This window comes from Notolepis coatsorum (genome assembly GCF_963971535.1).
Source record: "Notolepis coatsorum genome assembly, chromosome: 14".
NCBI classification, from domain to species: Eukaryota; Metazoa; Chordata; class Actinopteri; order Aulopiformes; family Paralepididae; genus Notolepis; species Notolepis coatsorum.
The window spans coordinates 39,252,916-39,270,833 of record NC_140178.1 but is presented as its reverse complement, the minus strand read 5'-3'; the positions used below and the strand labels follow the sequence as shown (position 1 = coordinate 39,270,833).

The 17,918-nt window shown below is 44.5% G+C and overlaps 1 protein-coding gene across 1 annotated transcript in view; it reads left to right on the top strand.

The window, feature by feature from the left end:
• LOC311240508 (fibroblast growth factor receptor 2-like) overlaps window positions 1-17,918 on the top strand; it is a gene marked incomplete at both ends in the record, with an annotated part of 35,232 nt that overhangs the window by 15,265 nt on the left and 2,049 nt on the right. Inside the window, 4 exon segments of the mRNA XM_084329085.1 lie at window positions 4,879-5,000; window positions 8,892-9,002; window positions 10,677-10,867; window positions 13,146-13,268. Of these exon segments, the coding sequence (XP_084185211.1) occupies window positions 4,879-5,000; window positions 8,892-9,002; window positions 10,677-10,867; window positions 13,146-13,268 (547 nt within the window).

Here is a 17,918-nt window from a genome sequence, read left to right as displayed (position 1 = left end):
GACATGGGAAACATACGTTTACATTGCCAAAGCCAAACAAAACAATCAAACAGAGAAATCAAAAGAAATCAGTACATTACAGAAGGAATTTCTTGTATGATTGACAGTCTTTATGGTGGTTGTATTCGGTTGGATGTCCTTTTCTTGTCACAGCAGCTCACAAATCTTGCTGCTGTGTTTGCACATTCTTGTATTTCACCCAGTAGGTATGGGAGTTTTGAGTTATTTTCCATGTTTTCAAAGTCTCTTTGGGTTTTTGCAATTTGTGGGAAGTATATGTCTCTGATGTCTTGGTATAGTGGGCAGGTTTTTAAGAAGTGTAGCTCGGTTTCCACCTCGTCTTGTGTGCAGTGGGTGCACAGTCTGTCTTTTCTTGGGAGCCAGGTCTGCCTATGGCGGCCTTTCTCGATGGCTAGGCTGTGCTTGCTGAGTCTGTACCTAGTCAAGGATCTTCTTAGTTTTGGGTCAGTCACAGTGCTCAGGTATTCTGCCACTGTGTACTCTCTGTTTAGGGCCAAATAGCATTTCAATTTGCTCTGGTTTTGGGTTGATTCTTTCCAATAATTTTCTTATAATTTGGTTTAGTCCAGTATGGTTTCTGTCTGGGGGCTCTGTTTGTGTTTGTGAGCAGAGTCCTCCAAGAACCATCTGGCTGAGTGGGCATCTCTCAAGGGTCTCTCTGTAGGTGAGGGCTCTGTTGTGGAGTGTGTCTGGGTCACTTTCTTTTAGGTGATTTTTGGTTATCTTTCTAGTTCTGCTCTGCATGCATTATTTGGTGTTTTCCGTTGGGTGCAGAGAATGGATTTGCAAAATTCTGCATGCAGAGTCTCAATTGGGTGTTTGTCCCATTTGGTGAAGTATCTCTCTCTCTCTCTCTCTCTCTCTCTCTCTCTCTCTCTCTCTCTCTCTCTCTCTCTCTCTCTCTCTCTCTCTCTCTCTCTCTCTCTCTCTCTCTCTCTCTCCATCAGCTTGGCTCCCAAGGGTCGTGTGTTTGACTCGCAGAATGCTAATTCCTGCCTCTGCGTGTGGAAACGAACACTAATATTGATCAACATCTGTCAATCAAGGCTATGTTAGAGAGCAGGGTGGGGTCAAGGGTCATAGAGGTGCTGTGGCCATGAGGGAGAGTAGTGGTGTAGTGTGTGTGTGTGTTTGTGTTTGTGTGTGTGTGTGTGTGTGTGTGTGTGTGTGTGTGTGTGTGTGTGTGTGTGTGTGTGTGTGTGTGTGTGTGTGTGTGTGCAGCCTAAAGGTCATGGAAATGGACTTGTGACCAGAAAGTCTCCAATTCCAAAACCAGCTGGGAGAATCTCCCCTCCCCCCCCAGCAACCACTGTCATGATGCCCTTGAGCAAGGCAACTAAACTGTCTGATATCAAGGTCCTTGAAGTGCTTAAAGTGCTAGATTTTTGACAAAAAAAAAGTCAAGGCCTGCAATTCCTGGAAAACAGCTAATTTTTTAACAAGGTGCTTATTAACAAGTCCTTGGAATTTAAATCAACCGTTCGCATTGAACGCTTTGTTCATCCATGATAAAATAGTTCTGAATCAAGAAATATAATTGTCGGAAATTGGTTTTTAAGCCATAAATATTGGATCCGATTTTCTTTTCAATAAAAAAAAACAATATTTAAATGTGAATTGTATCCTTTTAAATGCCCTTTTAACCCTTTCACTGCCACACGACAGAAGGTTAACCCTTTACTGTCACACAACCGACGGCGATGCTCCATCATTAGCATCTTTAGCTCCTCGGAGCTAATGATGCTAATGATGGAGCATCGCCGTCGGTTGTGTGATAGTAAAGGGCTAACCTTCTGTATTGTCACAGTGAAAGGGTTAACCGGCTGTCGTGCGGCAGTGAAAGGGTTAAAATGAAAAAATACTGCTTGGAAACATACTTGAAAGTCCTTGAATTTCATTTTGCAATGCCTGTGGGTTGAACCCTCACGGTGTGTGAAGCGGCCTCTGGCTGTACTCTGATCGGCCTCCAGCACCTGGAAAAAGAGTGAATGCTCAGGTAGCCGTCGCTAAGTAAAGAGATAATAGTTATTTGAAGAAGGCATTGCGTCACGGCTCTCTCTATGTGATGATTGTAGCACCTGTGTAGAACAACGTCTTCAGCTCCCTGTCCGTCAGGCGCTGGTGGGGGAACATATCCATACGTAGTAGTATCGCGATACTTTGCGTGGCGATACTGTATCGATACAGGGACGCCAAGTATCGATATTTAATTATTTATTTATTTATTAAAAAAAAATATATATATATATTAGAGGTGGGCATAGATTAATTTTTTTAATCTAGATTAATCTATCTGCAATCCTGGATTTAATCTAGATTAATCTAGATTAAAATGGCTCAAAAAAAAAAAAAAAAAACCTGCCGAAGGCATTCAAAATATGTGTGTTCTACCCAAATAATGACCAGAAGTAAGTCCTTACTTTTTCTTTCCTCCTTATGTTCCTCAGGCCAGGTGGCCCATTACACCATGAGCCCATCTCCCGTTTCCAAAATGCATTACAGACTGTTTGAAAAAGCTGTTTTGCTATGATAATTGGTAATGAAATATCAAAATAATGTTCAATAAGATGTACTTGTGTATAAGTTGTTTTATTCAGAAGTTAACACAAATAAATAATATTACCAGTACAGTACAGTATCTAGCACACTCTCAGGAGCAAAACAGAAAGAATCATTTCAAACTTGAACTATGTGACATGGCTTGAATCAACTGCTCCAGTGGAGTTGCTCAGTGGCCAATCGTGTCAACTGTGGTTGTACTGGGCAGCTCCCAGGTGTGAATGGAACTGTGTGAATGTGAAGCAGGGCGTTCCTGAAAAAGAGCATCTGTGCTCAGCGAACCTACCCTGGGTAAATAAAGGTAAAAAAAAAATATTTAATTTTTTTTAGATTAATGCGTTAATTATATTATCGCGCAACACTAGTATAGCGTTAACGCAGCACGTTAACGCCGTTAACGGCCCAGCTCTAATATATATATATATTTTGTATTTTTTTGTATAAGGAAGTTGCATTTTATTTTTTTTTACTTTATTTTTTAGCGTTTATCGCTTTTCTGGTCAAGCATGACCGACAGAAACAGGTTGAAATGGGATGTAGAGCAGGGGAAGACATTCTGAGAAATGACGGCGGGTCCGGGAATCGAACTCGTGTCCCCCAGATCCGTGACGAGCACGGTTTTCCCCGACGCAGAAATAGCGCCGAGATATGCGGTGAGCTACGGGAGCTCCCCTGGAAGTTGCATTGTTAATTTCAATACCTGTAATAGTACAGTAGTCCACACACACACACACACACACACACACACACACACACACACACACACACACGTGTGCATTCAGTTAAGTTGGAATATGACTGTAATACAAACAGTTCAGTTTGTCAGGTACATGCAACACAGATTACAGTGTTGACATCTGTCTGCTTGAGAAAATACCATGTTCTGCAATAAAAATGATTGAAGTGAGACGACCAGACTGAAAACGTTCTTTTATTAGATAAAACATGTTGACAAAGTTTTACTTTGCAGTTGAAAAAAGGTAATAAATCGCAATATATCGCTATATTAACATCGCAATACTCAGCATATCGCAATATATTTAGTATCGCAATACTATCGTATCGTGACTCAAGTATGGTGACAGTATGGCATCGTGAGGCCTCTGGTGATCCCCAGCCCTTGGCGGGGGGGGTGTGTCACGGCGAGGCTAAGCGCTGGTTAATGGCCTGTAAAGACCGTGTGCTGAACATGCCAACGAGATGTAAATAGTTTAGAGATGAGAGACTCCTCACTCACTGGATCCTGTTCTTACCTTGGCTACCGACGCACCCACTGACCTGGCACAGACCACGGGCAGCGCCACGCCAATAAAACACTCACACATCAACAATCTGATGGAGACAGATGGAAGGAGGGAGGGGTGAGGAATAGAGAGACAGAGACAGAGAGAGGGAGAGATGTTTGATGTTTTATGTTTTGATGATATTTTATGATGATGTTTTTTTATGTACTTTGACATTGATATCTGTTTTGTAATCCATGTTTATGTTAATATTAATCATTTGCTTTGGCAACATGTACAAGTTACGTCATGCCAATAAAGACATTTGAATTGAATTTAATTGAGAGAGAGAGACAGAGACAGAGACAGACAGACAGACAGACAGACAGACAGACAGACAGACAGACAGACAGACAGACAGACAGACAGACAGACAGACAGACAGACAGACAGACAGACAGACAGACAGACAGACAGACAGACAGACAGACAGACAGACAGACAGACAGACAGACAGACAGACAGACAGACAGACAGACAGACAGACAGACAGACAGATAGATAGATAGATAGATAGATAGATAGATAGATAGATAGATAGATAGATAGATAGATAGATAGATAGATACAGTAGATAGAGAGATACAGTAGATAGAGAGAGAGAGAGAGAAAGAAAGAGATGACAGGAAAAATAAACTAGAATTCTACCTGCTTTTATTCTCCCCCCTCTCTGTCTCCCTCTCTCTCTGTCTCCCTCTCTCTCTCTTAGTTCAGTGTTCTGTGTTCAGTGTATAAAGCAGAGGTTTAGTTCAGTGTTCTGGGAGCTAATCTACCGCCTGCTGCCAGGTCTGCTGTGATATAAACCCCTATGTCATCTTAGTAGTAGTAGTAGTCATAGTAGTAGTGTTATTTCACCGGACTGTTTCAGAAAACATGTCAGCGTTTCACGAGATATATAATTGCACAAACAAAATCCAAAAGAAAATAATGTAGTGTTTGTCGGACAATAACACTGGAACACGACCTGATAGAGCTGAGGGACTGAACGCGCTCTCCACTTCCTGTGTGCCAGCAGGCTGACGTTGGGCAAGCCTCTGGGGGAGGGGTGCTTCGGCCAGGTGGTGATGGCAGAGGCGCTGGGCATCGACAAGGACAAGCCCAAGGAGGCTGTGACCGTCGCCGTGAAGATGCTGAAAGGTACGTACACTGTCCTCTCAGGACCCTACATAACCCTAACTCTGACCCCCAAAGACCTGCCTGAAGCCCAGTAAGACTAAGGACGAATAGCTCCTTTGGCCTGAAGCATAGTAAGTAGGGGTGTAACGGTGCGACCTCACAACGATTCGATTCGATTACGATTCTTCAGGCAACGATACAATGCATCATGAAATCTCTTCATTTGACCACGATACGATTCGAATGGATTAATTTTCGATTAATTTTCTATACATTTTACATCAGTTAATTCCCCCAACATTTTTGAATACACAAATGTGGCTGTGGGAACTGATTCACTCAGCATGAATGGACTATAGGTCAATAAAAACAATACACACAAAAAAAGCATTAAAATCCATTTTTTTCTTCGATTATAATCGTTTCTAACATATTCAAATCGATGCATCGAATCGAACACATTAGAAGCGATGCATTTTGATTAATCGATGCATCGTTACACCCCTACTAGTAAGCCTAATATCTCCCTTATCCTGAAGCAGAGTAAGCCTAATATCTCCCTTATCCTGAAGCAGAGTAAGCCTAATATCTCCCTTGACCTGAAGCCTAGTAAGCCTAATATCTCCTTTAACCTGAAGCCTAGTAAGCCTAATATCTCCTTTAACCTGACGCCTAGTAAGCCGAATATCTCCTTTAACCTGAAGCCTAGTAAGCCTAATATCTCCTTTAACCTGAAGCCTAGTAAGCCGAATATCTCCCTTGACCTGAAGCCTAGTAAGCCTAATATCTCCTTTAACCTGACGCCTAGTAAGCCGAATATCTCCTTTAACCTGAAGCCTAGTAAGCCGAATATCTCCTTTAACCTGAAGCCTAGTAAGCCTAATATCTCCCTGGGGGGGGGGGGGGGGGGGGGGGGCAGTAGATGGTGTTTGAATCTGGCAGGTAACAGAGTCAGTAGCGTGGTGCTCTCTTGCTTCACAGTGTTATAAGAAGCATATAATCAGCTTCAAGATAAGATGAGAACAGCTTTATTATCGTCGTGGGACGTTAATATCAGAGGCCGCCTGCAGACAGATTCTTCAAACTGGTTTTCAAAGTGCTCATTGCCTGGCATTTCTTTCTGCTACACATGCCCTCCTTGGTGTGAATGCATTGTCAGTACAAACGTCAAATCAATCTGCTTCCCGTCAGCATGGAGGAGATCAATATGCCTACAGTTGCTTCTCGAAAAATGTATTTTCCATCCAGTAGTAGCGACACATATTCTTCTAACTGTTATCCAGTTCATTATCCTTCCTGCTGCATTGTCATAGATTTGATTTGACTCTCTGCATGAGTCCATCTTTGCACCACAGGCAGTGCATTTGCCGTTGTTATAAATTGGTCTGAGGTGCCATTTGAAACAGTAATGTTTGATCACAAACCCCAACAGTCAAAACTAGGAGCGTGTGTCAAGGTCAACCTCAGGACACCTCAGCAAAAAATGTGAGAATACTCCCTCTGGAAAACACAGAGGGCAGGGGTCACTTTCTACCACCATTCGTCCGTGTAATTCTAGTCCTACGTGAACGGGGTTGAAGTCGGTATATGTTGCTGACGTACACAGCGGTATCATGCAGTATAAACCGTATGTATACATCGTTACCATATCCATTCCTTTGTGTATGTGTTTGCGTGTGCACGCGTACATGTACGTACGTGTGCGTGCGTGCGCATTTATATTTGTGTACATTAGCCACGGCCGTAAATCAGCCATAGGACCTGCCGGTCAGGCTCCAGAGAGGGTTGAGGCGGGGGGGACGAGGTGGGGGGGCAAGGCGGAGCCTGGGGGCTGTCATTATTATTCATTATTGGTGACTGCTGAGTGACGGCTGGGAGAGGGGGGGGGAGGGGGTTAGTCAGTCGGTCACATACCTGACCCCGATGCAGCTGGGTGAGGCTTCAGTCAACACCCACACAAAGAGGCCAGGTAGAGCGGTCCCGAGGGACCAGCGCCGCCGTTAATAATAAAGGTAGACGGATGGGGGGGGGGGGGGCTGGGTGGGTGGGGTCGGCAGAGCAGTCAGCCAGTTAGGCAGGAGAGCGACCTTGACAGTGACTGACCGGCCGGCGGAGGAGGGGGGGGGGGGGGGGGTCTGGACCTTGATAGAGGCCTGGTGGTTCTGGTTGTTCTCGGTTCCAGTCCGTGTTTCTCAAGCGGTGTGTTCTGACCGGGTCACAGGCCAAGGACGTCCCCCAAGATAGAGGTCCATTGTGTTGTGTCTAATATGTATTGGACTTCATATCCAGGGTAGAATATTGGGTCCCTCCTGATGCGGAACCATTTAAGAGGCACTTCCCCCGGCAGGTAATGGTACGGAGGAATGCAAGCTATGCCATTGTTGTGTGTCTCGCTCACCTTCCCCGCTCAATCAGGCCCATGAAAAACGAGCCTGTGCCGCAGATAATGACTCCAGATTGAGGCAAGCGTCTTTAATTCGCCCCCCGGTCGCTGAAAGGAGGTCTCTGTGGCTGCCCCCGACCGCTGTAATGTTAGAACGCATCGTCTGTCAGCCACGCTTAATCACGGCCATCTAGCTAACAGACTACTATATGACAGGCTGGAGGGTCAGATATTTAAAGGTTTAAGGGTCCAACCCCAGGGATGTGTAAGGAAGTAGTAAGGGAGACACAGGAGAGAAGGTTCTTTATTGAGACAGTAGGAAGGCTGAGAGGGAGACAGAGTAGAGGAGACACAGGAGAGAAGGTTCTTTATTGAGACAGTAGGAAGGCTGAGAGGGAGACAGAGTAGGAGAGACACAGGAGAGAAGATTCTTTACTGAGACAGTAGGAAGGCTGAGAGGGAGACAGAGTAGAGGAGACACAGGAGAGAAGGTTCTTTATTGAGACAGTAGGAAGGCTGAGAGGGAGACAGAGTAGAGGAGACACAGGAGAGATGGTTCTTTATTGAGACAGTAGGAAGGCTGAGAGGGAGACAGAGTAGGGGAGACACAGGAGAGAAGGTTCTTTATCGAGACAGTAGGGAGGCTGAGAGGGAGACAGAGTAGGGGAGACACAGGAGAGAAGGCTCTTTATTGAGACAGTAGGAAGGCTGAGAGGGAGACAGAGTAGGGGAGACACAGGAGAGGAGGTTCTTTATTGAGACAGTAGGAAGGCTGAGAGAGAGACACAGGAGAGAAGGTTCTTTATTGAGACAGTAGGAAGGCTGAGAGAGAGACACAGGAGAGAAGGTTCTTTATTGAGACAGTAGGAAGGCTGAGAGGGAGACACAGGAGAGAAGGTTCTTTATTGAGACAGTAGGAAGGCTGAGAGGGAGACACAGGAGAGAAGGTTCTTTATTGAGACAGTAGGAAGGCTGAGAGGGAGACACAGGAGAGCAGGTTCTTTATTGAGACAGTAGGAAGGCTGAGAGGGAGACAGAGTAGAGGAGACACAGGAGAGAAGGCTCTTTATTGAGACAGTAGGAAGGCTGAGAGGGAGACAGCGTAGAGGAGACACAGGAGAGAAGGTTCTTTATTGAGACGGTAGATAGTTGCTGGAGCGATCAGCGGGTCTTAACCACTACACCATCTCTAGACACAGAAAGCCTTTCCTTTTTGACCACATACAGTATCAGCCCCAGATTTAGTACAAGTCAATCCATTTACTCTACTTTTATAAGCTGTCGTAATAATAATAAAAAGTGAGGAACAGTCCATTTTGTTTTGAGAGAAATACCTTAAATCCCCATTGACTTGTTCTGTCAACACGTTCCAACTGGAGGCTGGTGTCAATTTCCCAGACATCAAACTAATGGTCTGACAAGCCTTAGAGTTTTGGGGTTTAAGACAGGGTTAGGGACGGGGTTGGGGATGGGGTTAGGGTTAATGAAGACTGGGTGCACTCGTTTCGCTGACCCTCTCCTCCCTGCAGACGACGCCACGGAAAAGGACCTGTCAGACTTGGTGTCGGAGATGGAGATGATGAAGATGATCGGCAAACACAAGAACATCATCAACCTCCTGGGCGCCTGCACGCAGGACGGTGAGTTCGGGATAGGCCCGCCGTTATGATGATGTCACGTCACGATGACATCACCTAAAGCTCTTAACCCTGTCAGGTGTGCCGTACGTACCCGCACGCTGTGCGATTCAAAGTTTGGGGGAACTTTGAGATTAGGATTTTGAGAACCAAACATTGGAATGTTGATGATGTCACAGTCGCTACAGACCGTTGGAAAAGATCGAGCTCTGGAATTTCCAAGGAAACAGGAGAATGTGCACCTGAAGGGGTTAACGGGAGACACCCTGCCATGTTGTTTTTCTTCTCTAGGCATTTTATGGGGGGAAAAGTTTCTACCCAGTATTTGCCATGCGGTTGTCATAAAAACAAGCATATTCAAATGTTTAACATTCCTACTTGAAACCAGTGGCTCCTGGTCGTCTGCTCAGCGTGTGAGCTCCAACAATTTGATCTGAAATATCCTGGAAAATCCCATAGAAAGATCGGGAACCCTGATTGTAGCACGCAGACTTGGTGTTGGAAATACAATCTATTCTATATATCAACTGCCTCTTCTAGATATCAACTGTCTATTCTAGATATCTACTGTCTATTCTATATATCAACTGCCTCTTCTAGATATCAACTGTCTATTCTAGATATCTACTGTCTATTCTAGATATCTACTGTCTATTCTATATATAAACTGTATTCTATATATCTACTGTCTATTCTATATATAAACTGTGCTCTATATATAAACTGTATTCTATATATCTACTGTCTATTCTATATATAAACTGTGCTCTATATATAAACTGTATTCTATATATCAACTGTCTATTCTATATATAAACTGTATTCTATATATCTACTGTCTATTGTATATATCTTCTGTATATTCTAGTCTATTTTTTTTTTTTTTTTTTTGGTCTTTTTCCCCCTCCATTTTCCTCTGATTTTTCTCCCATCCCAATGTTAGTCGTATGCCAATTCCCAGTCCCTTCCTGGTCGCTGCGCACTTACCCCCCACAGTCAGATCATCTGGGAGAGTGGAGGCTACCACGTGCTTCCTCCGACACACGTCCAGCCAATCACCGCTTCTTTTCACCTGGCAGCGCGGATTCTCATTGAGAGGGCGTAGCGTGTGGGAGGACCACACTATCCCCCTCAAGTCCAATCCGCGCTTAGCAGGCGCCCCGACCGAACTGTAGGAGTCGCTGTTTACAACGACCCGGACCCACCCCGCCAGCTTCTCCCACCCTCTGATACAGCCAATTGTATCAGTGCAGACGGCCAGCCAAGCTGGTGACAACCCCGGAGCTGTGAGCTGGATTCGAACAGGCGAATCGAGCTCACAGCTCCGGGGCTGGTGACGAACGCAATCTCCGCTCGGCCACCTAACCGCCATCTATTGTCTATTCTATATATCTACTGTCTATTCTATATATCTACTGTATTCTATGTATCTACTGTATTCTATATATATATATATATTGTCTATTCTATATATCTTCTGTGTACTCTATATATCTACTGTATTCTATATATAAACTGTATTCCATATATCTTCAGTCTACTCTAGTGCTACCGCTGGTTCAGACCCGCTCTATGTGAGGAATAGTATTCAGCAACATTAATGACATGATCAGAACTTGTGATATGAGTGATATCAGTGTGTTCCCGTCCTAACCCTCGCTGTGCCCCCCCCCCCAGGCCCGCTGTATGTGATCGTGGAGTACGCCTCCAAGGGGAACCTGAGGGAGTTCCTGCGCTCCCGGCGCCCCCCGGGCATGGAGTACTCCTACGACATCAGCCGCGTGTCTGACGAGCAGCTCACCTTCAAGGAGCTGGTGTCCTGCACCTACCAGGTGGCGCGCGGCATGGAGTACCTGGCCTCGCAGAAGGTGGGGCGCAGAGCACACACACACACACACACACTCACACTCACACGCACACAACCACACACTCACACGCACACAACCACACACTCACACATACACAACCACACACTCACACATACACAACCACACACTCACACAACCACACACTCACACACACACACACACACACACACACACACACACACACACACACACACACACACACACACACTCACACACACACAACCACACACTGACACTCACACACACACACACACACACTCACACACACACAACCACACACTGACACTCACACACACACACACACACACACACACACACACACACACACACACACACACACGCACACACATGCACACACACATTCCTAATACAGTATGTGCATGTATGTGTTAGTGTGTGTGTGTTAGTGTGTGTGTGTGTGTGTGTGTGTGTGTGTGTGTGTGTGTGTGTGTGTGTGTGTGTGTGTGTGTGTGTGTGTGTGTGTGTGTGTGTGTGTGTGTGTGTGCGTGCGCACACTTTCACCTAGAAACATATGGACACAAACACCTGCCATTTACATGAGACACTATGTGTGGAATGTTTTTCTCATCCAGACATGTTGACAGTGCCTCTGTGATGAGGTCATGGTATTCACATATCTGTGATGAGGTCATGGTATTCACATATCTGTGATGAGGTCATGGTATTCACATATCTGTGATGAGGTCATGGTATTCACATATCTGTGATGATGTCATGGTATTCACATATCTGTGATGATGTCATGGTATTCACATATCTGTGATGATGTCATGGTATTCACATATCTGTGATGAGGTCATGGTATTCACATATCTGTGATGATGTCATGATGACATCATGGTATTCAGTTATCTGTGGTGATGTCGTGATGACGTCATGGCATTGGGTTATCTGTGGTGATGTCATGATGACGTCATGGTATTCAGTTATCTGTGGTGATGTCGTGATGACGTCATGGTATTGGGTTATCTGTGGTGATGTCGTGATGACGTCATGGTATTGGGTTATCTGTGGTGATGTTGTGATGACGTCATGGTATTCAGTTATCTGTGATGATGTCGTGATGACGTCATGGTATTGGGTTATCTGTGATGATGTCGTGATGACGTCATGGTATTGGGTTATCTGTGGTGATGTTGTGATGACATCATTAAAAGCTTGTCTGAGGCATGATGTTCCTCGTAAAATTCCAACCTCTCTCAGGCCATGGTTACACTGGGCTAAAACAGGAACGTTTTATTGCTGAATGATTACGTTTGCATGTCCAAGTTAAAAAGAAACACAGTTTTGGCAGGAAAACGCGTTCCCCTAGCGGGAACGCTGAAAAGGTGTTTTCGTTTTGGAAACTCGCCGAAACTCGCCGACAATGGTGCCATGTAATCTGCGCGAGCCGGATACGGAGCCGTTCTGCCCAACGCCCATACGCAGTAGAGACCCGCACGGTTATTTCCAGTGTTTACAGCAGAGCTGTCCCAAGGAGCTGCGGCTACCATGTGTTGTCAAATTATTGTTATAAGGAGCCCAGTCAAAAACTCCAAAACAGTCTGCATCCCCTTAACAATTGTGTGTATTGAGCCGTATTGTATTGTACCCATTCTGCAATCTGTTAAATAAAGTTTTCATCCATTTCTAATAGCGTTAACGTTACTACGTTAATAGCCTCGATGCTAACTATATACATTGAGAATGCCATTCACATTAGCATGTAGCTAACAACATCAGAGATCTTTTTGTGAGACTAAACTATCCGCTCTTGGTGGTAAATTGTGTTGATGTTGGTTTTGTTGAGAGGCAGAACACACAGTGAATGTATCCGTTTTGTTTATTGCACTTTTATTGTACTGTCTTTGCTGAAAAATAAATGCTACGTTGGCTAAATGGTTCACATGAGGCATTTAAAGATGGTGGATTGTTGCAGGAAGTGTATTGGCACATTCAACTTTTCTGATGGCCTTGAAAATGGCCTTCATGTTTGAACTACATCGCCACCTACTGCCACCTACTGCTTTGGCATTGTACTACATGTATATACATCACTGTGCTCAGGAGGCAAAAACGATGTCTAACTTGCCTGCCATTACGTAGCGTTCTGAAAAGCGAAACTGAAACTGAAACTGAAAACTGAAACGAAAACCGGGCCTAGTGTAACCGCAGCCTCAGACCTGCTGTCTTGCTGTTCCTAGACGTGGTAGACATGTCCTTTCCTTGTTTTAATGCTGCAGTCTGAAGGCTCATTAAAGTGTCCTCTCTGCTGCAGTGTATACACAGAGACCTGGCCGCCAGGAACGTCCTCGTCACGGAGAGCAACTTCATGAAGATCGCCGACTTCGGCCTCGCCAGGGACGTCCACAACATCGACTACTACAAGAAGACCACCAACGTGAGTGTCTGAGTCCTGCCATTCTATACATGTCCTTTCTATTCTATATTTCCATTCTATATATATTATATACCGTAATTTTCGGACTATAAGCCACGGCTTTTCCCCCCATTTTTCGACCCTGCGGCTTATATAACGGTGCGGCTAATCTATGGATTTTTACAGCTAACTGGGCGCGCTCCCTCAGCTCTGTGACCGTCAGATCAGACTCCTAAATCTGCTGCAGCAGTGCACGCCTTGTCCCTCCTCCTCCCCCTCACAGACCGACGTCAACAAACAATTACGGCAAGAGTCGACTGCATGAGCAGCTCAGAGCTCCTCTTTCAACATAACTGAAGCATTAAACAAAGTGGCCCAGTCAACTATTCACTTTAGTTTAATACATTATCTAGCTGGCTAGCTACTGATAGCTCCTGATATCAACGTCTGATATCATCAGTTTGGCATTCGATTTCGCAGGTGCTGGCTAGCGTTGGCTAACTAGCCATCGTTCCGTGAGCTAACGTTAGTACCTACCTAGCGCTGGTTAACTAGCCATCGTTCCGTGAGCTAACGTTAGTACCTACCTAGCGCTGGCTAACTAGCCATCGTTCCGTGAGCTAACGTTAGTACTTACCTAGCGTTGGCTAACTAGCCATCATTCCGTGAGCTAACGTTAGTACCTACCTAGCGCTGGCTAACTAGCCATCGTTCCGTGAGCTAACGTTAGTACCTACCTAGCGCTGGCTAACTAGCCATTGTTCCGTGAGCTAACGTTAGTACCTACCTAGCGCTGGCTAACTAGCCATCGTTCCGTGAGCTAACGTTAGTACCTACCTATAGCGTTGGCTAACTAGCCATCGTTCCGTGAGCTAACGTTAGTACCTACCTAGCGCTGGCTAACTAGCCATCGTTCCGTGAGCTAACGTTAGTACCTACCTATAGCGTTGGCTAACTAGCCATCGTTCCGTGAGCTAACGTTAGTACCTACCTAGCGTTGGCTAACTAGCCATCGTTCCGTGAGCTAACGTTAGTACCTAGCTACCGTTACTGTTTAAACAAATTTTTTTATAAATGGGAGCTTCCTCAAACAGCCATCTCTTTCCCGACAATCCCCTCTGTGCACGAACCCTTACATATGGTAATTAAACATTAAAACACCTGCGGCTTATAGTCCAGTGCGGCTTATATATGTACACATCATTCAATTTAGCTGCTGCGGCTTATATTCAGGTGCACCTTATAGTCCGATAATTACGGTACACACATTTATTTTTAAACATAAAAGGTGTTTTGAAGTTTCACTCCCAATAATGACAGTTTAAAGGAGAGTGCCTCCCAAATAAAGAATCTAATTAGTTATTATTATTATTATTATTATTATTATTATTATTATTATTATTATTATTATTATTATTATTATTATTATTATTATTATTATTATTATTATTATTATTATTATTATTATTATTATTATTATTATTATTATTATTATTATTATTATTATTTTCATGGCCTAAGAATCAATCAGTGTTTGTGAACATGAGCTACTCTCTCCCAAAGCCAGAGACCAGAGAAGTGAGATTCAAACTTGTTACGTCATCAGATATAAAGTCAGGAGCTGCTCCGTGGACAATGAAGTTCTGCGATAGAAGATATTTTCAGACCATATACGAATATGTAATGTATGCGTTCTGAAAATGGCAGAAGTTTCTCTTTACTTCTTCCCAAACTGATGGAGAACTGTCCCGGATCCAAAGGATGTGGTTGTTTTATCATCTAAGGCCATGTTTAGACGGAGAGAGTCTCAACAGAAACCGCAGAAGTCGTCTTGCGGTCTCACTTTTAATTTTGCGTTTAGACTAGTGTTTTGGGAGGGAATTATTCGTGCAGACGAGGCTGTAAGAGTGTAGTCGACTCGAGACGACGGAGCCCCGCTACACTGCCTCAGGTAGTTGAGACAACCAAACGTGCTGTGAAGACCCGCCCTACTCTGTCTCTGATTCGCAGACTGTGGGTGGGGGAATGTGATTGGACCAAAGCAGAGTCACTCACAGACAGTAGCTCCAGTCACTAGATGTGATAGCCGCTGGACTGATTATTGTGTATTTAAAAGTACTGCCAATGTAGCCTTCAGGTGATCTCCGTGGATAGAATCAGACATGCTTGTTCACTTTGCTTACGCTTCTAGGCTACTGGCATGCCTGTGACGTAAGCAGTACACGACGGGAGCCTTGAGAACCCTTTCGTCATAGTTTTATGCGGTTTGACTGTTCAGATGATAGCGCGAAGGTGTATCGTTTCTAGGATTTCCACCCAGGAAGGTGGTTTCACTTTTTTGCGGATTCTCCCCGCAAAAACGCTGTTGCCGTATGAACAAAAGGTACATCCGAAAAAATCTTTTTCCGGATTCACCCGCGAGCGTTTCCATCTAAACATGGCCTAAGACGCCGGGACGGTCCCTGCATCAGCTCTGTGTCGTCCCGTCTGTGTGGCCCCTGAGGCGCCCCCCCTGGGGGGCCCTGGTGTGTCGTCCCGTCTGTGTGGTCCCTGAGGCGCCCCCCCTGGGGGGTCCCTGGAGTGGAGGTGTACACTTGTCGTAGTGACTAGCAAGTTCAAGTTCAAGTTTCTTTATTATTTATCACAATAAAATACAGATATTTTACGATGAAATGCTTGTTACTGTATGGGCCCCTGAGAGTGAGCTTCATACAGTAAAAAAAAGTAAGTAAGAAGGTAGTAAAAAGTAAGTCAAGAGGAATATTCAATATACATACCGTAAATCCTCAAATATAGGACGGGTCTTGTGTTTACCTCAGCTGCAAAGAGCACCAGGCCTTTATTAGAGAGAGGCTTATATAAGAGGCAGGTCTTAATTTCACAAACTGGCCAATTGTAATTGTGATTGATTGATTTATTTTATTTAGACATAAACATATACAGATCACATGAGTATTTGCTTTGTCAGGGTGAAACTGTGGTGGATTAACGTAATTCACACACTGAAGTTGGAACTGTCTATAGGTTGCGGGGTCCGGGGACGATTTAGCGTGTGGTACCTACCTTCTCGACTACCTGGGTCGAATCGAGTTGATGATAACATGCAGTGGCTTTAGCTGACGTTATCATAGCATCATGATCTGTGATGCCGACTGGACAACGCCAGCCCCGCCTGCCAACGCCATACAGATAGTGAACGTTAACGTTTCCAAAACAAAGCCGGCGTCGTCCAGCCGACACCACAGATCTAGATGTGACGACGTTAGCTAACGCTAAAGCTAACGCCAGCGAGAGGGAAACGTTAATGTAGTCAGTGTAGCGGGAGGCAGCACTTAATTTGCATTGGCAAAAGTTTATCTCGTTCTATATCACGGCACGAAACATTTAAAAAAAACTTTCTTTTGCGACCTTATTTTGGAAGCCGGCCTGTATTTTTCTCCATGTATCAAACCCCCGGCTTATAGAAGAGGCACGTCCTTTATTCGAGTACCCTCCACTATTAGAGGATTTACGGTATAATATACAATACAGAGTAAAATGAGTAACAGTGAGGTACAATGCAGAAATGAGGTACAAAAGGGTGAGGTGCAAATGCAAATGAGGTATGAATGTAGTGCAAATCTCTTTAATAATAGATCAATATAATGTAGTGTTAAAGTGAATAAAGTGAGTGGTAAGGTGAGTGTTTATTTAAAGTGAGTGTGTGCATGTGGATGTGTGTGCAGTGAGTGTAGATGATGGGTTGTTACATAGTGTCGTTGTCATTGAGCATCCTGATGGCCTGGGGATAGAAGCTCCTTCTGAGTCTCTCTGTGCTTGCCATGAGACTCCGGTAGCGCTTGCCTGACTGCAGCAGTTCAAAGAGGCAGTTGTTTGGGTGACTAGAGTCTTTGGTTATTCTCTTAGCCTTGGCCCTGCAACGCTTGTTATAAATGTCCTGGAGAGTGGGAAGCCCACCTCCAATAGCAGCGTGTTATTGTAATGGTTACCATCGACATCACAATGTTGTTGTGGTTGTGGTTGTTGTTGTTGTGGGCTAGGAAGGGCTCACAGCATGACTGTGCGTGTCATGAGAAGGAAGCCATCCGTAGTTAATGAGGAATACAACTCTGTGTGTGTCTCTCTCTCTCTCTCTCTCTCTCTCTCTCTCTCTCTCTCTCTCTCTCTCTCTCTCTCTCTCTCTCTCTCTCTCTCTCTCTCTCTCTCTCTCTCTCTCTCTGTATTGTCTAAGTGTTTATGGAACCAGCAGCAGAATGGAGACAGGGGGATAAACTAGAGTGTCTCTGTAGAAAGGTCACATTCAATCATATTCTGTTTAGTTTTGTTAGTCGTTTGTTTTCATTTTTCTAAATCAAGGGGTTTGACCTCAAGCGCTTAGTGAAGAGATTAAATTAACGTATTCTCAACAGGCTATGTTTTTATTTTCAGACAGATGATTCCTGAAATATTACACAATGGTCTGCTGCTCCCTGTTCAGCATGTTGCCTGCCAGTAAAGTAATACTTTAATACAATATAGTATAAGGTTTACATGTTGACTCGATGGTTTTGCAGTTTGATTGAAGGTTGGAGTTGAGTAATTTATTATACAGTGGATGTCTCCAGACCTTTCTTGGCAGAGCCTGAGGTGAGGCCAGTGATAGCAACCCCTCTCCCCTATCCCCACGACAAC